Source organism: Mustelus asterias, unplaced genomic scaffold (genome assembly GCF_964213995.1).
Source record: "Mustelus asterias unplaced genomic scaffold, sMusAst1.hap1.1 HAP1_SCAFFOLD_3269, whole genome shotgun sequence".
Lineage (NCBI taxonomy): Eukaryota > Metazoa > Chordata > Chondrichthyes > Carcharhiniformes > Triakidae > Mustelus > Mustelus asterias.
The window spans coordinates 9,238-28,207 of record NW_027593214.1 but is presented as its reverse complement, the minus strand read 5'-3'; the positions used below and the strand labels follow the sequence as shown (position 1 = coordinate 28,207).

The window sequence follows — 18,970 nt, the reverse complement described above, 5'->3', positions numbered from 1 at the left end:
ACCGCACTCGATTTTCCCTTTCTTAATCTTTTTCCTGGTTCTTTGCAGAATTCTAAAATGTTTCTCAGACTTACTGTTTACAGCAAGTGTACACGCCTCTTCCTTTGGTTTTTCTCAGCCACAATTGGAACACTTTCCTTGATTTGATTTATTATGTATTGGGATACAGTGAAAAGTATTGTTTCTTGCACGCTACACAAAGCATACTGTTCATAGAGAAGGCGAGGACGCGGAATGTAGTGTTCCAGTCATAGCTAGGGTGTTGTAAAGGCGCCGGAGTGTGGCGACTAGGGGATTCTCACAGTAACTTCATTGCGGTGTTAATGTAAGCCTACTTGTGACGTTAATAAATGAACTTTAAACTTGCCTTTATTAGCCGAGGCAGAGAATGTGAGAACAGGGAGGTTGTGATGAAGTTGTATGAAATACTTGTTCGGCCACAGCTGGAGCACTGTGTGCAGTTCTGGTCTCCACCTTATAGGAAGGATGTGGTTGCACTGGAGGGGGTGCAGAGGAGATTCACCAGGATGCTGCCTGGGACGGAGCGTTTAAGTTATGAAGAGAGGTTGGAGAGGCTTGGGTTGTTTTCTCTGGAGCAGAGAAGACTGAGGGGGCGACCCGATCGAGGTGTTGAAGATTATGAGGGGCCGAGATGGTGTAGATACCGAGGGCGTTATTCAGTATTTTACACTGTTTTTTGTAAGTGTGTGCTCCTGTTCCTGGCACTGTGTTGTGAGTTTACAATCACTGCCTCGTCCTCTCACACTTTGATTATCAGTTCCTTCATTCCTACCTCGATCTGTTGTCCTGTTACTCCTCTCCAATCCTACCCACGTGCTTTAGCGGAGAGAGAGAAGAAAGGGTTAATCGGAGTCTGACAGTGGAGCTGCTTGTGTCTGGGTTTGTGGGAGTGATCTGCTCCGTGTGGGGGAATGGTCCCCCCCTTCTCCCCGTTACTGACCTGTGACTGTGTTACCACCGGCAGCATTGGGGAACAGTACTACAAGGATGCCATTGAGCAGTGCCACAACTACAACGCCAGGCTGTGTGCAGAGAGGAGTGTCAGACTGCCCTTCCTCGACTCCCAGACAGGGGTGGCACAGAGCAACTGTTACATCTGGATGGAGAAACGCCACCGAGGGCCTGGTAAGGATGTGGGGGGCGGGGGGGGGAGCTGGAGGGTCCCAGGATCGTGAGGCCAGGAGGATCCGCGGGGGGGGGGGGGGGGGTTCTGAGGCTGAGCCAGTGGGGAGGCGGGGCCAGAGAGGGGTCCTAGGGAGGCGGAGGCGGAGGCGGGGCTGGTGGGGCCCCGGGGAGGCGGGGCTGGTGGGGCCCCGGGGAGGCGGGGCTGGTGGGGCCCCGGGGAGGCAGGGCCAGTTGGGTGTCGGGGAGGGGGCTGTGGGGTGAGTGTCGGGGGCTTGGCCAGCCGCTCGGAGTGAGGGTGTGTGTCTGTGTGTGGTGCAGTGGGAGGGGGGTGTGTAGGTGGGGGGGGGGTGGGGGGGTGGGATATGGGGAAGGGGCTGTGGGGTGAGTGTCAGGGGCTTCGCCAGCCGCTCGGAGTGAGGGTGTGTGTCTGGGTGTGGTGCAGTGGGAGGGGGGGGGTGGGATATGGGGAAGGGGCTGTGGGGTGAGTGTCAGGGGCTTCGCCAGCCGCTCGGAGTGAGGGTTGCAGTGATATGAAGATGTTTACTCTCGCGCTTCCACAGGAATGGCCCCCGGACAGCTGTACACCTACCCTGCCCGTCGCTGGAGGAAGAAGAGGAGAGCCCACCCGCCTGAGGACCCCCACCTCAGCTTTGCAGCTCTGAAACCAGGTACCGAGGATAAGCAGCCCTGGGCCGGTGCCGAGCGCTCGGAGGCAATTCTTGGAGAATAGATTCCGGGATCCCAGTGTGCAGCGAGTGGCTCTGGCACAGAGCCAGTTGTCGTGGGTGTGGGACATCTGTACTGCACACCAAACAATTCCTGAATGAGTGAAGTCACCATGGTAACAAACTCCAACCCATGCCGCTCTTCATAATAAACCTGCAGTTTCAGCACTTTCCCAGCTCACAGCCAGCACACACTCCCACTGCAGCGGCAACGCCCCTAACCCCCCCCCCCAGTAACATATCGCTTTCCACCGACATTATCTTCTCCCTCTACACACCACCCTGTTCTGGGAGTGTTTGATGGGGGACAGTGTCGAGGGAGCTTTACTCTGTATCTAACCCCGTGCTGTACCTGTCCTGGGAGTGTTTGATGGGGACAGTGTAGAGGGAGCTTTACTCTGTATCTAACCCCGTGCTGTACCTGTCCTGGGAGTGTTTGATGGGGACAGTGTAGAGGGAGCTTTACTCTGTATCTAAGCCCGTGCTGTACCTGTCCTGGGAGTGTTTGATGGGGGACAGTGTAGAGGGAGCTTTACTCTGTATCTAACCCCGTGCTGTACCTGTCCTGGGAGTGTTTGATGGGGACAGTGTAGAGGGAGCTTTACTCTGTATCTAACCGCGTGCTGTACCTGTCCTGGGAGTGTTTGATGGGGGACAGTGTAGAGGGAGCTTTACTCTGTATCTAACCCCGTGCTGTACCTGTCCTGGGAGTGTTTGATGGGGACAGTGTAGAGGGAGCTTTACTCTGTATCTAAGCCCGTGCTGTACCTGTCCTGGGAGTGTTTGATGGGGGACAGTGTAGAGGGAGCTTTACTCTGTATCTAACCCCGTGCTGTACCTGTCCTGGGAGTGTTTGATGGGGACAGTGTAGAGGGAGCTTTACTCTGTATCTAACCGCGTGCTGTACCTGTCCTGGGAGTGTTTGATGGGGGACAGTGTAGAGGGAGCTTTACTCTGTATCTAACCCCGTGCTGTACCTGTCCTGGGAGTGTTTGATGGGGGACAGTGTAGAGGGAGCTTTACTCTGTATCTAACCCCGTGCTGTACCTGTCCTGGGAGTGTTTGATGGGGACAGTGTAGAGGGAGCTTTACTCTGTATCTAACCCCGTGCTGTACCTGTCCTGGGAGTGTTTGATGGGGGACAGTGTAGAGGGAGCTTTACTCTGTATCTAACCCCGTGCTGTACCTGTCCTGGGAGTGTTTGATGGGGACAGTGTAGAGGGAGCTTTACTCTGTATCTAACCCCGTGCTGTACCTGTCCTGGGAGTGTTTGATGGGGACAGTGTAGAGGGAGCTTTACTCTGTATCTAACCCCGTGCTGTACCTGTCCTGGGAGTGTTTGATGGGGACAGTGTAGAGGGAGCTTTACTCTGTATCTAACCCCGTGCTGTACCTGTCCTGGGAGTGTTTGATGGGGACAGTGTAGAGGGAGCTTTACTCTGTATCTAACCCCGTGCTGTACCTGTCCTGGGAGTGTTTGATGGGGGACAGTGTAGAGGGATCTTTACTCTATCTAAGCCCGTGCTGTACCTGTCCTGGGAGTGTTTGATGGGGACAGTGTAGAGGGAGCTTTACTCTGTATCTAACCCCGTGCTGTACCTGTCCTGGGAGTGTTTGATGGGGACAGTGTAGAGGGAGCTTTACTCTGTATCTAACCCCGTGCTGTACCTGTCCTGGGAGTGTTTGATGGGGACAGTGTAGAGGGAGCTTTACTCTGTATCTAACCCCGTGCTGTACCTGTCCTGGGAGTGTTTGATGGGAGACAGTGTAGAGGGATCTTTACTCTATCTAAGCCCGTGCTGTACCTGTCCTGGGAGTGTTTGATGGGGGACAGTGTAGAGGGAGCTTTACTCTGTATCTAACCCCGTGCTGTACCTGTCCTGGGAGTGTTTGATGGGGGACAGTGTAGAGGGATCTTTACTCTCTCTAAGCCCATGCTGTACCTGTCCTGGGAGTGTTTGATGGGGACAGTGCAGAGGGAGCTTTACTCTGTATCTAACGCCGTGCCGTACCTGTCCTGGGAGTGTTTGATGAGGGACAGTGTAGAGGGAGCTTTACTCTGTATCTAACCCCATGCTGTACCTGTCCTGGGAGTGTTTGATGGGGGACAGTGCAGAGGGAGCTTTACTCTGTATCTCACCCCGTGCTGTACCTGTCCTGGGAGTGTTTGATGGGGACAGTGTAGAGGGAGCTGTATCTAACCTCGTGCTGGGAGTGTTTGATGGGGACAGTGCAGAGGGAGCTGTATCTAACCCTGTGAAATGTTTTCTGTTGAATGTACAGAGTTGGATTTGGGCTTGAAGAAGGACAGTCTTGTTCCTCCTGATGGCAGCAGTCTGGAAGCGTTGTTACGAGGGGAGGCGGTGGAGAAACAGCGAGGATTCTCTGACCACAGAGATGATGACAGCCTTAACGATTACCCTGTGAACAACAGCCGTGCGAGGAAGGTGAGCTGATCTATTGTGGATTCACAGAGGGAATTGAGGTCTTGTCACAAGGACTTTACACAGAGCTGGCAGCAAGCCTGGGCACAGGGAGGTGGAAACGTGCCCTGAGGGTCTGAAACTGTCATAATGTAATCAACAGAGCCATCAGTTAGTGCACAGCACGATCCCACACACAGCAGTGTGATCCTGACCCAGATCATCTGTTCCTAGCAACAGTGCAGCGCTCCCTCGGCACTGACCCACAGTGCGGCGCTCCCTCAGCACTGACCCTCCCACAGTGCGGCGCTCCCTCAGCACTGACCCTCCCACAGTGCGGCGCTCCCTCAGCACTGACCCTCTGACAGTGCGGCACTCCCTCAGCACTGACCCTCTGACAGTGCGGCACTCCCTTAGCACTGACCCTCTGACAGTGCGACACTCCCACAGTGTGTGGGTGTGGAGGGGGAGTTTGGGATTAGACTGGGTGGGATATTAAAGGGCGCGGGGAGTGGGGTTAGACTGGGTGGGATATTAAAGGGCGCGGGGAGTGGGGTTACACTGGGTGGGATATTAAAGGGTGCGGGGAGTGAGGGGGAGAGTGGGATTAGACTGGGTGGGATATTAAAGGGTGCGGGGAGTGAGGGGGAGTGGGATTAGACTGGGTGGGATATTAAAGGGTGCGGGGAGTGAGGGGGAGAGTGGGATTAGACTGGGTGGGATATTAAAGGGTGCAGGGAGTGAGGGGGAGAGTGGGATTAGACTGGGTGGGATATTAAAGGGTGTGGGGAGTGAGGGGGAGGGTTGATTAGACTGGGTGGGATATTAAAGGGTGCGGGGAGTGAGGGGGAGTGTGGGATTAGACTGGGTGGGATATTAAAGGGTGCGGGGAGTGAGGGGGAGAGTGGGATTAGACTGGGTGGGATATTAAAGGGTGCGGGGAGTGAGGGGGAGAGTGGGATTAGATTGGGTGTGATATTAAAGGGTGCGGGGAGTGAGGGGAGAGTGGGATTAGACTGGGTGGGATATTAAAGGGTGCGGGGAGTGAGGGGGAGAGTGGGATTAGACTGGGTGGGATATTAAAGTGCGCTGGGTGACTATGGCGGGTCTCTGATTCTCTGTCGGACCATTCTCTGAGTGGGCAGTTTCTGATATTCCTGGTGTGTTTGCAGCGAATCCTGGATCCGGATGATTTCCTGGATGATCTGGATGATGAGGATTACGAGGAAGATCTGCCGAAACGCCGGAGTAAAGGTCGCGCTAAGGTATCGGCTCGTATCAGTGGCGTTACAGAGTGCGATCCCACTGGGCGCAGGCAGCCCTTTCGAGAAGGAAATCTGCCAGCCTTGCCCGGTCTGGCCTGCGTGACTCCAGAGCCTCGACCATTACACAGCCCAGCGAGGCCCAGGGCGCAAGAGCTGGGCTGGTTAGGGGTGGATGATACTTCGCTTTCTAATCTGTCAGAGTGTGTGAGAAATAGTCTGATCCGCTCTTCAGAAACTTCTCGTGGTTAAATCAAAATAACTCCGAGACTCTCTGTAAAAGCAACAAGTAACAGTTTATTTCTCGAACTCACAGTGAGCGGGTTAATGAAACTATTAACGACCCAATCAAACACTATTCTAATGGAATGCTGCTGAGATAATTACAATTCACACTTATTAACCACAAGTAGCAATTTTTTTAAAGTCACTCGTAAAATACGACCAGGTTTTATCTTGCGGAATCTTCGGCTTCTCGGCTGTCTTTACTATTCAGATGTGGCTTTGAGCTAAAAGCTATGAACTGTGGCAGAGAGAGAGCAGTTACTGACTCTCTCTGTCTCCCCCTCTCTCTGTCTCCCCCTCTCTCTGTCTCCCCCTCTCTCTGTCTCCCCCTCTCTCTGTCTCCCCCTCTCTCTGTCTCCCCCTCTCTCTGTCTCCCCCTCTCTCTGTCTCCCCCTCTCTCTGTCTCCCCCTCTCTCTGTCTCCCCCTCTCTCTGTCTCCCCCTCTCTCTGTCTCCCCCTCTCTCTGTCTCCCCCTCTCTCTGTCTCCCCCTCTCTCTGTCTCCCCCTCTCTCTGTCTCCCCCTCTCTCTGTCTCCCCCTCTCTCTGTCTCCCCCTCTCTCTGTCTCCCCCTCTCTCTGTCTCCCCCTCTCTCTGTCTCCCCCTCTCTCTGTCTCCCCCTCTCTCTGTCTCCCCCTCTCTCTGTCTCCCCCTCTCTCTGTCTCCCCCTCTCTCTGTCTCCCCCTCTCTCTGTCTCCCCCTCTCTCTGTCTCCCCCTCTCTCTGTCTCCCCCTCTCTCTGTCTCCCCCTCTCTCTGTCTCCCCCTCTCTCTGTCTCCCCCTCTCTCTGTCTCCCCCTCTCTCTGTCTCCCCCTCTCTCTGTCTCCCCCTCTCTCTGTCTCCCCCTCTCTCTGTCTCCCCCTCTCTCTGTCTCCCCCTCTCTCTGTCTCCCCCTCTCTCTGTCTCCCCCTCTCTCTGTCTCCCCCTCTCTCTGTCTCCCCCTCTCTCTGTCTCCCCCTCTCTCTGTCTCCCCCTCTCTCTGTCTCCCCCTCTCTCTGTCTCCCCCTCTCTCTGTCTCCCCCTCTCTCTGTCTCCCCCTCTCTCTGTCTCCCCCTCTCTCTGTCTCCCCCTCTCTCTGTCTCCCCCTCTCTCTGTCTCCCCCTCTCTCTGTCTCGCCCCTCTCTCTGTCTCGCCCCTCTCTCTGTCTACCCCTCTCTCTGTCTCCCCCTCTCTCTGTCTCCCCCTCTCTCTGTCTCCCCCTCTCTCTGTCTCCCCCTCTCTCTGTCTCCCCCTCTCTCTGTCTCCCCCTCTCTCTGTCTCCCCCTCTCTCTGTCTCCCCCTCTCTCTGTCTCCCCCTCTCTCTGTCTCGCCCCTCTCTCTGTCTCGCCCCTCTCTCTGTCTGCCTCCCTCGCCCCTCTCTCGGTCTGCCTCCCTCGCCCCTCTCTCGGTCTGCCTCCCTCGCCCCTCTCTCGGTCTGCCTCCCTCGCCCCTCTCTCGGTCTGCCTCCCTCGCCCCTCTCTCGGTCTGCCTCCCTCGCCCCTCTCTCGGTCTGCCTCCCTCGCCCCTCTCTCGGTCTGCCTCCCTCGCCCCTCTCTCGGTCTGCCTCCCTCGCCCCTCTCTCGGTCTGCCTCCCTCGCCCCTCTCTCGGTCTGCCTCCCTCGCCCCTCTCTCGGTCTGCCTCCCTCGCCCCTCTCTCGGTCTGCCTCCCTCGCCCCTCTCTCGGTCTGCCTCCCTCGCCCCTCTCTCGGTCTGCCTCCCTCGCCCCTCTCTCGGTCTGCCTCCCTCGCCCCTCTCTCGGTCTGCCTCCCTCGCCCCTCTCTCGGTCTGCCTCCCTCGCCCCTCTCTCGGTCTGCCTCCCTCGCCCCTCTCTCGGTCTGCCTCCCTCGCCCCTCTCTCGGTCTGCCTCCCTCGCCCCTCTCTCGGTCTGCCTCCCTCGCCCCTCTCTCGGTCTGCCTCCCTCGCCCCTCTCTCGGTCTGCCTCCCTCGCCCCTCTCTCGGTCTGCCTCCCTCGCCCCTCTCTCGGTCTGCCTCCCTCGCCCCTCTCTCGGTCTGCCTCCCTCGCCCCTCTCTCGGTCTGCCTCCCTCGCCCCTCCCTCGCCCCTCCCTCTCTCTAAAGCTGTGAGTGGTGGCAGAGAGCAGTTGCTGTGTCTCTCCGGAGCTGAGAACTCTCTCCCTGATGACACACCAACATCCCCACGATAGGGTTGGTTCTCAGGTTACCAAAACATCAAATTTAAATCTGATAGGCTGCTGTTAGCTAACTGCCTGGTTTAAACTGATTGGGCAAAATGCCAAACCAGCCTGTTTCCTTGGCAACACCACTGCCTGGCCTTGCGATACAAATGTTTCAGTCTGTGTACTGCATCCACCTGTTCCTTTCTTTAAAAAAACCCTTAAGTACAGGGGGAAAAAACTACCTGTTGACCAAATAATTGTACAAACACCAAGTTTGCAGCAGTTGCATGTTTGTGACCCAGTTTTAGAAACAGGCGGGTTTTCTCGGAGTGAAGCTGTGAGGTTCATTTTGACAGATGTACTGAGGGGAGGTTGTTTGTCTGTCCAATCAGGGGAAAGGAGTTGGGAGGAGTGCCAGGAAGAAGGCGATGGACGCCGCTGCGATAGAGGATCGAGAGAAACCCTATGCCTGTGACAGTAAGTACCCTCCCTTCCAGCCGCCTGACTCGCTGTAGCCAATCTGCCAGTCATCCTCCCGCTTCCTTCAATCTGTATCACTCCATTCCCCCATTATTCCCTCCCCTCCCCACACACCTTGTGAACATTGCATTGAGGAAGGCTGCTCCTGTTCGCATGCATCCTCCAGTGCTCCTGCAGGGAGTGGCTGGGATTGAGAAGCCCTGGATGGGAATGGTGGCGTGGATTAGGCTTTCCCACCATCAGTGTTGAGATGTGAACACAGCAATGCAATAGCAGTGTGAGCATTCATGTGGAGAGGGCTAGAATACAAGAACAGGGATGTACTTCTGAGGCTCTGGTCAGACCCCATTTGGAGTATTGTGAGCAGTTTTGGGCCCCTGTATCTGAGGAAGGATGTGCCGGCCTTGGAAAGGGTCCAGATGAGGTTCACAAGAATGATCCCTGGAATGAAGAGCTTGTCGTATGAGGAATGGTTGAGGACTCTGGGTCTGTACTCGTTGGAGTTTAGAAGGATGAGGAGGGATCTTATTGAAACTTACAGGATGCTGCGAGGCCTGGATAGAGTGGACGTGGAGAGGATGTTTCCACTAGTAGGAAAAACTAGAACCAGAGGGAACGCAACCTCAGGCTAAAGGGACGATCCTTTAAAACAGAGATGAGGAGGAATTTCTTCAGCCAGGGAGTGGTGAATCTGTGGAACTCTTTGCCGCAGAAGGCTGTGGAGGCCGGGTCATTGAGTGTCTTTAAGACAGAGATAGATAGGTTCTTGATTAATAAGAGGGACCAGGGGTTATGGGGAAAAGGCAGGAGAATGGGGATGAGAAAAATATCAGCCATGATTGAATGGCGGAGCAGACTCGATGGGCCGAGTGGCCTCATTCTGCTCCTATGTTTTATGGTCTGATGGAATGAGGAGCAGGAGTGGGGAATTCAGTCCTTCGAACCCGCTACACCATTTAACGTGATCGTGGCTGATCATATCCTGGTCTCAACTCCATGTTGCAGCTTTATAGAACCTTAGTTAGGCCGCACTTGGAATATAGTGTTCAATTCTGGTCGCCACACAACCAGAAGGATGTGGAGGCTTTGGAGAGGGTACAGAAAAGATTTACCAGGATGTTGCCTGGTATGGAGGGCATTAGCTATGAGGAGAGGTCGGAGAAACTTGGTTTGTTCTCACTGGAGCGACGGAGGTTGAGGGGAGACCTGATAGAAGTCTACAAGATTATGAGAGGTATGGACAGAGCGGATAGTCAGAAGCTTTTTCCCAGGGTGGAAGAGTCAATTACTAGGGGGGCACAGGTTTAAGGTGCGAGGGGCAAGGTTTAAAGGAGATGTACGAGGCAGTTTTTTTACACAGAGGGTGGTGGGTGCCTGGAACTCGCTGCCGGGGGAGGGAGTGGAAGCGGATACGGTAGTGAGTTTTAAGGGGCATCTGGACAAATACATGAATAGGATGGGAATAGAGGGATACGGTCCCCAGAAGGTTTAGGGGGTTTTAGTTCAGTCGGGCAGCATGGTCGGTGCAGGCTTGGAGGGGCCGAAGGGCCTGTTCCTGTGCTGTAATTTTCTTTGTTCTTTGTTCCCCGTTCCTGCCTGCTCCCCATTGCCCTTTATCCTGCTTTTCCTCCGAGACATATCTATCTCAGCAATCTGTTGATTGATTCTGTGTCCACTGCATTCTGGGGCAGAGAGTTCCACAGATTCACAACCCTCTGAGAGAAGTAGTTTCACCTCATCTCAGTGTTGAAGCTACCTCCTCTCTCTCTCTGACCTCTTGTTCCAGGTTGCCCCACAAGGGGAAACATTTGGTCTACATTTACTTTATCGATCCCTTTTAGAATTTTATATACCTCGATCAGATCCCCCCTCATCCTTCTAAACTCCAGCGAGTACAAACCCAAACTGTTTAATCTCTCCTCATACATCAACCCTTTCATCCCTGGAATCAATCTGGTGAATCCCCTCTGAACTGCCTCCAATGCAGCAACATCCTTCCTCAAGTCAGGAGAGCAGAACTGGACACAATACTCCAGATGTGGTCTCACCAACACCCTGTACAATTGCAGCAACACTTCTCTACTTTTATACTCCAGCCCCTTTGCAATAAATGCCAACATCCCATTGGCCTTTTTTATTACAGGCTGCACCTGCATACCGACTTCCTCCGACTCATGAACACAGACACCCAGATCCCTCTGCCCAGAACACACACACCTGGATCCCTCTGCCCGGAACACAGACACCCAGATCCCTCTGCCCAGAACACACACACCCAGATCCCTCTGCCCAGAACACGGACACCCAGATCCCTCTGCCCAGAACACGGACACCCAGATCCCTCTGCCCAGAACACACACACCCAGATCCCTCTGCCCAGAACACAGACACCCAGATCCCTCTGCCCAGAACACAGACACCCAGATCCCTCTGCCCAGAACACAGACACGCAGATCCCTCTGCCCAGAACACAGACACCCAGATCCCTCTGCCCAGAACACAGACACCCAGATCCCTCTGCCCAGAACACAGACACCCAGATCCCTCTGCCCAGAACACACACACCCAGATCCCTCTGCCCAGAACACACACACCCAGATCCCTCTGCCCAGAGCACACACACCCAGATCCCTCTGCCCAGAACACACACACCCAGATCCCTCTGCCCAGAACACAGACACCCAGATCCCTCTGCCCAGAACACAGACACTCAGATCCCTCTGCCCAGAACACGGACACCCAGATCCCTCTGCCCAGAACACACACACCCAGATCCCTCTGCCCAGAACACACACACCCAGATCCCTCTGCCCAGAACACAGACACCCAGATCCCTCTGCCCAGAACACAGACACCCAGATCCCTCTGCCCAGAACACAGACACCCAGATCCCTCTGCCCAGAACACAGACACCCAGATCCCTCTGCCCAGAACACAGACACCCAGATCCCTCTGCCCAGAACACAGACACCCAGATCCCTCCGCCCAGACTCATTTTGAATCTGCTTTCCATTTCGGTAATAATTTGCCTTTCTATTTTTTCCGCCAAAATGGACAACCTCACACTGATCCACATTAAACTCCATCTGTCAGATTCTGGCCCATTCTCCAAGCCTATCCATATCCATCTGTAAAATCTTTCTTTCCTCTTCACTGCCTGCTTTCCCACCTATTTTAGCATCATCCGTAAATGTTGCTGTGTTACACTCTGTCCCTGCTTGCAGATCATTGATATAGATTGTAAACAGTTGAGGTCCGAGGACTGACCCCTGCGGCACCCCGCTAGTTACATTTCACCAGCCAGAGAAGGACCCATTTATCCCCACCCTCTGCTTTCTGAGGAGAGCTTGTGAACATGAGTGTTTAACAGCTGGAGCCAGTCAGACTCTCCCAAATGGGCTGCCAGTGTTGCCAGATGTTGGGGGTGTGCAGTGGAAGCTACAGTGACTGGAAGCAGCTGGGTGATTTGTACAGTGGGGTGGGAGGGCGTCGCAGTGCTTCAGGCTGCCAGGAGTGTGATAACATGATCTGCAGTTCACCAGTACAGCACCAGAGCAATGTGGAGAGCATCAGTTCACATCCCAGCACAGACGCTTCTCATTGAATCTCAATCCGTTTCTGAGAACCTACAACTGAGAGAGTTTCGCATCATAAATATCACTGAATAAACACATATTGTTTTGGACTCCTGGGTGGCACAGTGGGTTAGCACTGCTGTCTCTCAGCGCCAGGGACCCAGGTCCGATTCCCACCTCGGGTCACTGTCTGCGTGGAGTTTCCACGTTCTCCCCGTGTCTGCGTGGGTTTCTTCCGGGTGCTCCTGTTTCCTCCCACACTCCAAAGATGTGCAGGTTAGGGGTGTTTGCCATGGTAAGTTGTCCCTTAGTGTCCTCAGATGTGCCGGTTAGGTGGATTGGCCATGCTAAATTGCCCCTTAGTGTCCAAAGATGTGCAGGTTAGGTGGATTGGCCATGCGAAATTGCCCCTTAGTGTCAGAGGGTAAATATGTGGGGTTACGGGGATAGGGCCTGAGTGGGATTGTTATTGGGGCAGTCTCGATGGGTCGAATGGCCATCTTCTGCACCGTAAGGATTCTGTGAGGACAGACTCAAGAATTCCAAATTGCAAAGGGAGCGGCAGTTTGCATTGCATGAGGAAAGGGTGCTGATTGGTTAGCAAGCTGACTCTTCATTGGTTGAGATGTTGCCAAGGAGAATGCACCAGGGAGCTGTTGTCCCCACGCTTTTTAGTTTCAATCACTGACGCAATGCCTGGACATGTTAATTTTGCCTGCTGAATTAACACATTTAAATTAAACAAAAGCACCAGGAGGAAATACATCCCAGATCCAATCTCCATGGCAACGCCATGACCACAGTCGACATGCCAACCAATCGGCACTCTTTCCACCCGCAGTATGAATTATTGCCCCCTTTGAAATTTGGTATTCTTGTGTTTGTCCCTTTGAACACGGGGTGAGAAGGCTCGGTGACCTGTCGCAGTTTTTAAGCAATGTTCAGGTTCCGCTCGACAAAGCGATTAGAAACAAACTGCTGGATAGCCGTAAAGACCCAACTGGTTCACTACTGCCTCTGGAGTGAGTGAAACCCCTTGCCCTGATCTGGCCTGGACCGCCAGGCCCACACAGCGTCTGCTTCACGTTGGAAACTGCGCGCAAAGCACTTAGCCTTGTCAAAGCAGACTCGAGTGAGAAGGCTGTCAGGGTTACCAAGGGACGGGTGATAAACAGCGACCCCGGGAGAGTGTAACACGAAACTCATCAGAGATTCATTAGTCCCCTCCCTGTACCAGCAAGGAATAAAGAACGCACCCGGTCAGAGATAAGCTAATTACACAGAGGCAGTAATACAGCGATAGACTGACAGAAAGCACAGACTGTTTCAGCAAAGCTCAGCCAGTCCCTTATTCATAGTCACTGCAGTGCAGAAGGAGGCCATTCGGCCCATTGCACCTACTCTCTGACAGACTATTTTACCCCGGCCCTTTCCCTGCCCTATCCCTGAAGCCCCACACATTTAGCATGGCCACTCCACCTAACCTACACATCGTTGGGACACTAAGGGGCAATTTAGCACGGCCAATCCACCTAACCTACACATCTTTGGACTGTGGGAGGAAACCGGAGCACCCGGAGGAAACCCACGCAGACATGGGGAGAAAGTGCAGACTCTGCACAGACAGTGACCCAAGCCGGGAATTGAACCTGGGTCCCTGACGCTGTGAGGCAGCAGTGCTAACCCACTGTGTCACCGTGCTGCCCCGGGTCCCTGGCGCTGTGAGGCAGCAGTGCTAACCCACTGTGTCACCGTGCTGCCCCGGGTCCCTGGCGCTGTGAGGCAGCAGTGCTAACCCACTGTGTCACCGTGCTGCCCCGGGTCCCTGGCACTGTGAGGCAGCAGTGTGAACCCACTGTGTCACCGTGCTGCCCCGGGTCCCTGGCGCTGTGAGGCAGCAGTGCTAACCACTGTGCCACCGTGCCGCCCCGGCTCCCTGGCGCTGTGAGGCAGCAGTGCTAACCACTGTGTCACCGTGCTGCCCCGGGTCCCTGGCGCTGTGAGGCAGCAGTGCTAACCCACTGTGTCACCGTGCTGCCCCGGGTCCCTGGCGCTGTGAGGCAGCAGCGCTAACCACTGTGTCACCGTGCTGCCCCGGGTCCCTGGCGCTGTGAGGCAGCAGCGCTAACCCACTGTGTCACCGTGCTGCCCCGGGTCCCTGGCGCTGTGAGGCAGCAGTGCTAACCCACTGTGTCACCGTGCTGCCCCGGGTCCCTGGCGCTGTGAGGCAGCAGTGCTAACCACTGTGTCACCGTGCTGCCCCGGGTCCCTGGCGCTGTGAGGCAGCAGTGCTAACCCACTGTGTCACCGTGCTGCCCGGGTCCCTGGCGCTGTGAGGCAGCAGTGCTAACCCACTGTGTCACCGTGCTGCCCCGGGTCCCTGGCGCTGTGAGGCAGCAGTGCTAACCCACTGTGTCACCGTGCTGCCCCGGGTCTCTGGCGCTGTGAGGCAGCAGTGCTAACCCACTGTGTCACCGTGCTGTAATGTTGTTCCCAGGGGCCTTTAACTGAATCCCTGGCGGATTCTCGGGAGCTGCTCGTGAACCCAGCCCGGGCGGTGGAGTCGGTGTACCAGAAATCTCATTCCCCCCGGACTGTCTCTCCATCTATCTCAATGCCCGACACTAACTAAAGCCCCACTTGGATGGGAGGGTTTAAAATGTGGAGTGTCTGCTTCTGCTTTAAGCAAAGATTCAGGGTCTAATTTGTCCTCCTTCACATTAAACAAGGAGTACTTGGCAGCAAATGAAGCTATTCTCACAGCAGTGAGATATTCTTCAAATACAGTCAGAAATGAGGGATCTGAGAGATGGAGCGGGAGGGAGACAGAGGGGGAGCGGGAGGGAGACAGAGGGGGAGCGGGAGGGAGACAGAGGGGGAGCGGGAGGGAGACAGAGAGGGAGCGGGAGGGAGACAGAGAGGGAGCGGGAGGGAGACAGAGAGGGAGCGGGAGGGAGACAGAGAGGGAGCGGGAGGGAGACAGTGAGGGAGCGGGAGGGAGACAGAGGGGGAGCGGGAGGGAGACAGAGGGGGAGCGGGAGGGAGACAGAGGGGGAGCGGGAGGGAGACAGAGGGGGGGGAGCGGGAGGGAGACAGAGGGGGAGCGGGAGGAGACAGAGGGGGAGCGGGAGGGAGACAGAGGGGGAGCGGGAGGGAGACAGAGGGGGAGCGGGAGGGAGACAGAGGGGGAGCGGGAGGGAGACAGAGGGGGAGCGGGAGGGAGACAGAGGGGGAGCGGGAGGGAGACAGAGGGGGAGCGGGAGGGAGACAGAGGGGGAGCGGGAGGGAGACAGAGGGGGAGCGGGAGGGAGACAGAGGGGGAGCGGGAGGGAGACAGAGGGGGAGCGGGAGGGAGACAGAGGGGGAGCGGGAGGGAGACAGAGGGGGAGCGGGAGGGAGACAGAGGGGGAGCGGGAGGGAGACAGAGGGGGAGCGGGAGGGAGACAGAGGGGGAGCGGGAGGGAGACAGAGGGGGAGCGGGAGGGAGACAGAGGGGGAGCGGGAGGGAGACAGAGGGGGAGCGGGAGGGAGACAGAGGGGGAGCGGGAGGGAGACAGAGGGGGAGCGGGAGGGAGACAGAGGGGGAGCGGGAGGGAGACAGAGGGGGAGCGGGAGGGAGACAGAGGGGGAGCGGGAGGGAGACAGAGGGGGAGCGGGAGGGAGAGAGAGGGGGAGCGGGAGGGAGAGAGAGAGAGAGACGGGGCGGGAGAGAGAGAGAGAGACGGGGCGGGGAGAGAGAGAGAGAGAGAGAGAGAGACGGGGCGGGGGAGAGAGAGAGAGAGAGACGGGGCAGGGGAGAGAGAGAGAGAGAGAGAGAGACGGGGCGGGGGAGAGAGAGAGACGGGGCGGGGGAGAGAGAGAGAGAGAGACGGGGCGGGGGAGAGAGAGAGAGAGAGACGGGGCGGGGGAGAGAGAGAGAGAGAGTCGGGGCGGGGGAGAGAGAGAGAGAGAGACGGGGCGGGGGAGAGAGAGAGAGACGGGGCGGGGGAAAGAGAGAGAGACGGGGTGGGGGCGGGGGAGAGAGAGAGAGACGGGGCGGGGGAGAGAGAGAGAGACGGGGCGGGGGAGAGAGAGAGAGACGGGGCGGGGGAAAGAGAGAGAGACGGGGCGGGGGCGGGAGAGAGAGAGACGGGGCGGGGGAGAGAGAGAGACGGGGCGGGGAGAGAGAGAGAGACGGGGTGGGGGGGAGAGGGGCAGGGAAGAGAGAGAGAGAGACGGGGCGGGGAAGAGAGAGAGAGAGACGGGGCGGGGAAGAGAGAGAGAGAGACGGGGTGGGGGGGAGAGAGAGAGAGAGAGACGGGGCGGGGGAGAGAGAGAGAGAGAGACGGGGCGGGGGAGAGAGAGAGAGAGAGACGGGGCGGGGGAGAGAGAGAGGGAGAGAGACGGGGCGGGGGAGAGAGAGAGAGACGGGGCAGGGGAGAGAGAGAGAGAGAGACGGGGCAGGGGAGAGAGAGAGAGAGAGACGGGGCGGGGAGAGAGAGAGAGAGAGACGGGGCGGGAGAGAGAGAGAGAGAGATGGGGCGGGGGAGAGACAGAGAAGTGGCGGGGCGGGGGAGAGAGAGAGAGAGAGGGGCGGGGGAGAGACAGAGAAGTGGCGGGGCGGGGGAGAGAGAGAGAGGGGCGGGGGAGAGACAGACGGGGCGGGGGGGAGAGAGAGACGGGGCGGGAGAGGGGGCGGAGGAGAGTGAGAGACGGGACGGGAGAGAGAGAGACGGGGCGGGGGAGAGAGAGAGAGAGACGGGACGGGGGAGAGAGAGAGAGACGGGGCGAGGGGGGGAGAGAGAGAGACGGGGCGGGGCAGAGAGAGTTGGGACAGGGGAGAGAGAGAGAGACAGGGCGGGGCAGAGAGAGAGTTGGGATGGGGCGGGGGAGAGAGAGTTGGGACGGGGCGGGGGAGAGAGAGTTGGGACGGGGCGAGAGAGAGAGAGAGATGGGGCGAAGGGGGAGAGAGAGAGATGGGGCGAGGGGGGGAGAGAGAGAGAGAGAGAGAGACGGGGCGGGGGAGAGAGAGAGAGAGAGGGAGCCTCCATGTTAACCCCGGTTTCCCATGAATGATCACTGATTTTCCAGATTGTCGAAGGAGTCTAGTACACAAAGGAGTGGGAGTGTGTGTGTGTGTGTGTCTCTCTCTGTCTGCCTGTGGTGGGGTTGCGGTCATTGCGATCAGCTCGGGGTCAAAGCTGTTGTCCAACACCTCAAATCCCAGTGCCTAACCTGAGCGATGGGAATCAGCCAACCTCTGAACGGTTAATCTGCTCCTTCTGTAAAGTGCACAATGTCAGTAATCCTCACCCACTCACTGGTCAGTTATAACGGGCCGGGTACTCGAGGCTGTGGCAGCTCAGTATCAGGGTAAGATGTCCAATATCTGTGTAAAACCCAGGGTAAATATTGAGAAGCTGCACAGTGTTAGTTACAGTAACGTGTGGAGGAGCTGCTTTCACAGCCCATACAGCAGGATGGAAACCTAGCTGCTAGGCTCAGGGTCCGGCACGACGAGGGGGTAGGTCCCGGGGCGGTGCAGGGGGTCCCGGGGCGGTGCAGGGGGTCCCGGGGCGGTGCAGGGGGTCCCGGGGCGGTGCAGGGGGGCCCGGGGTGGTGGGACCCAGTGTCCTGGCTGGTTCCCCCCAATAAAGCCCCGGATGGCATTGCCAATCGTCTGACGCTAATTCTATTCAATAACACATTGTCAATAGCAGCAAGATCCTGAACAATATCAGCACTGATAACCCAGATAATATAACAATTATACCCTGGATATTGAGGGCAATATCAGCACTGATAATCCAGATAATATAACAATTATACCCTGGATATTGAGGGTAATATCAGCACTGATAACTCAGATAATATAACAATTATACCCTGGATATTGAGGGTAATATCAGCACTGATAACCCAGATAATATAACAATTATACCCTGGATATTGAGGGCAATATCAGCACTGATATAACAATTATACCCTGTATATTGAGGATAATATTGGCACTGATAACCCAGATAATATAACAGTTATATTCTGTGAGGGCAGTGTTGGCTAATACTCTGTCCGTGGTGATACCCGGACAATATTGACCCTTTGAAGTGTTATGGATGAAAGGGAGTTGGTGATATTAGCCTGTGCTGTATCCGTGGTAACTAATACAGTATTAATAACAACTGGTACAATATCAGCAATGAAATCCTGATCGCTGTGGACATTGTGTCTGTGACAGCATTGCCTTCACCTTGGCACCGGTGTGAGAGCTGGCCTGGGAGATATCGGTGAGAGTAGCCTCCGTTCGAGCTCTTGTTGTCCCGAGACTGCGAAACGTGCTTTGTTTCAATGGGGCGGGCGGGGACTGCCTCTTTGCCCCCTTGTGCTGATGTTGCTGGCTCTTCCCCAGACTGTGCCCTGCATGCTGCCAGGATTTAGCCTGCTCGCTAAACGGTGCCCGGTGCTGTGTCAGGCTGACCGGCACAGAGTTCAGGGCTGTGTGGGGGGTCTGGGGGGGGCGGTGGGTTGCTGTACTGACTGTCTGGGATCTCGCTGTGTCAGCATGTGTGAGCGTTGAGTGGTTTTGCATGATGTGCATGCATGTACCTCCCCGCTGGCCCGCAGTTACCCGGAACTTCTCCTCCCCGCCCCCCCTCTCTCTCTTTATTTACATTTACAATAAGTGGCAGCTGTTCTTTCCATCTTCTCTGTTGCAGATAGATGCAAACAAAAGCATAACTCCAAACCTTCTGAAAGAGGTATTCTGGAGCTTCTTCCTGTCCTTTTCCACGTTCGTCTGTGTCTCCTCCTTCTGTCTGTGACTTTCCTGCCTTTTCTGTGTCTCGCTGGCGGGTCGGGGCGGGGGTGGAAATGGATGGGGAGTGTGAGGGAGGGGCAGGGGGCTTGAGGGAAGGGGGAGCGGGGGGGGGGTTTGAGGGAGGGGCGCGGGTGTGGGGGAGGGGCCAGGGTTGTGGGAAGGGGTGG

The 18,970-nt window shown here is 56.3% G+C and overlaps 1 protein-coding gene across 1 annotated transcript; it reads left to right on the top strand.

Annotated features, from left to right (window-relative positions):
- Positions 1 to 932: 932 nt before the first annotated feature.
- LOC144490433 (zinc finger protein ubi-d4-like) lies at positions 933 to 18,744 on the top strand (the record flags this gene model as incomplete). Its single annotated transcript, XM_078208175.1, has 6 exons — positions 933 to 1,146; positions 1,707 to 1,814; positions 4,155 to 4,318; positions 5,467 to 5,559; positions 8,345 to 8,429; positions 18,703 to 18,744. Coding segments are annotated over exons 1-6 (706 nt in total), but the record flags the coding sequence as incomplete, so codon positions are not given.
- Positions 18,745 to 18,970: the final 226 nt, after the last annotated feature.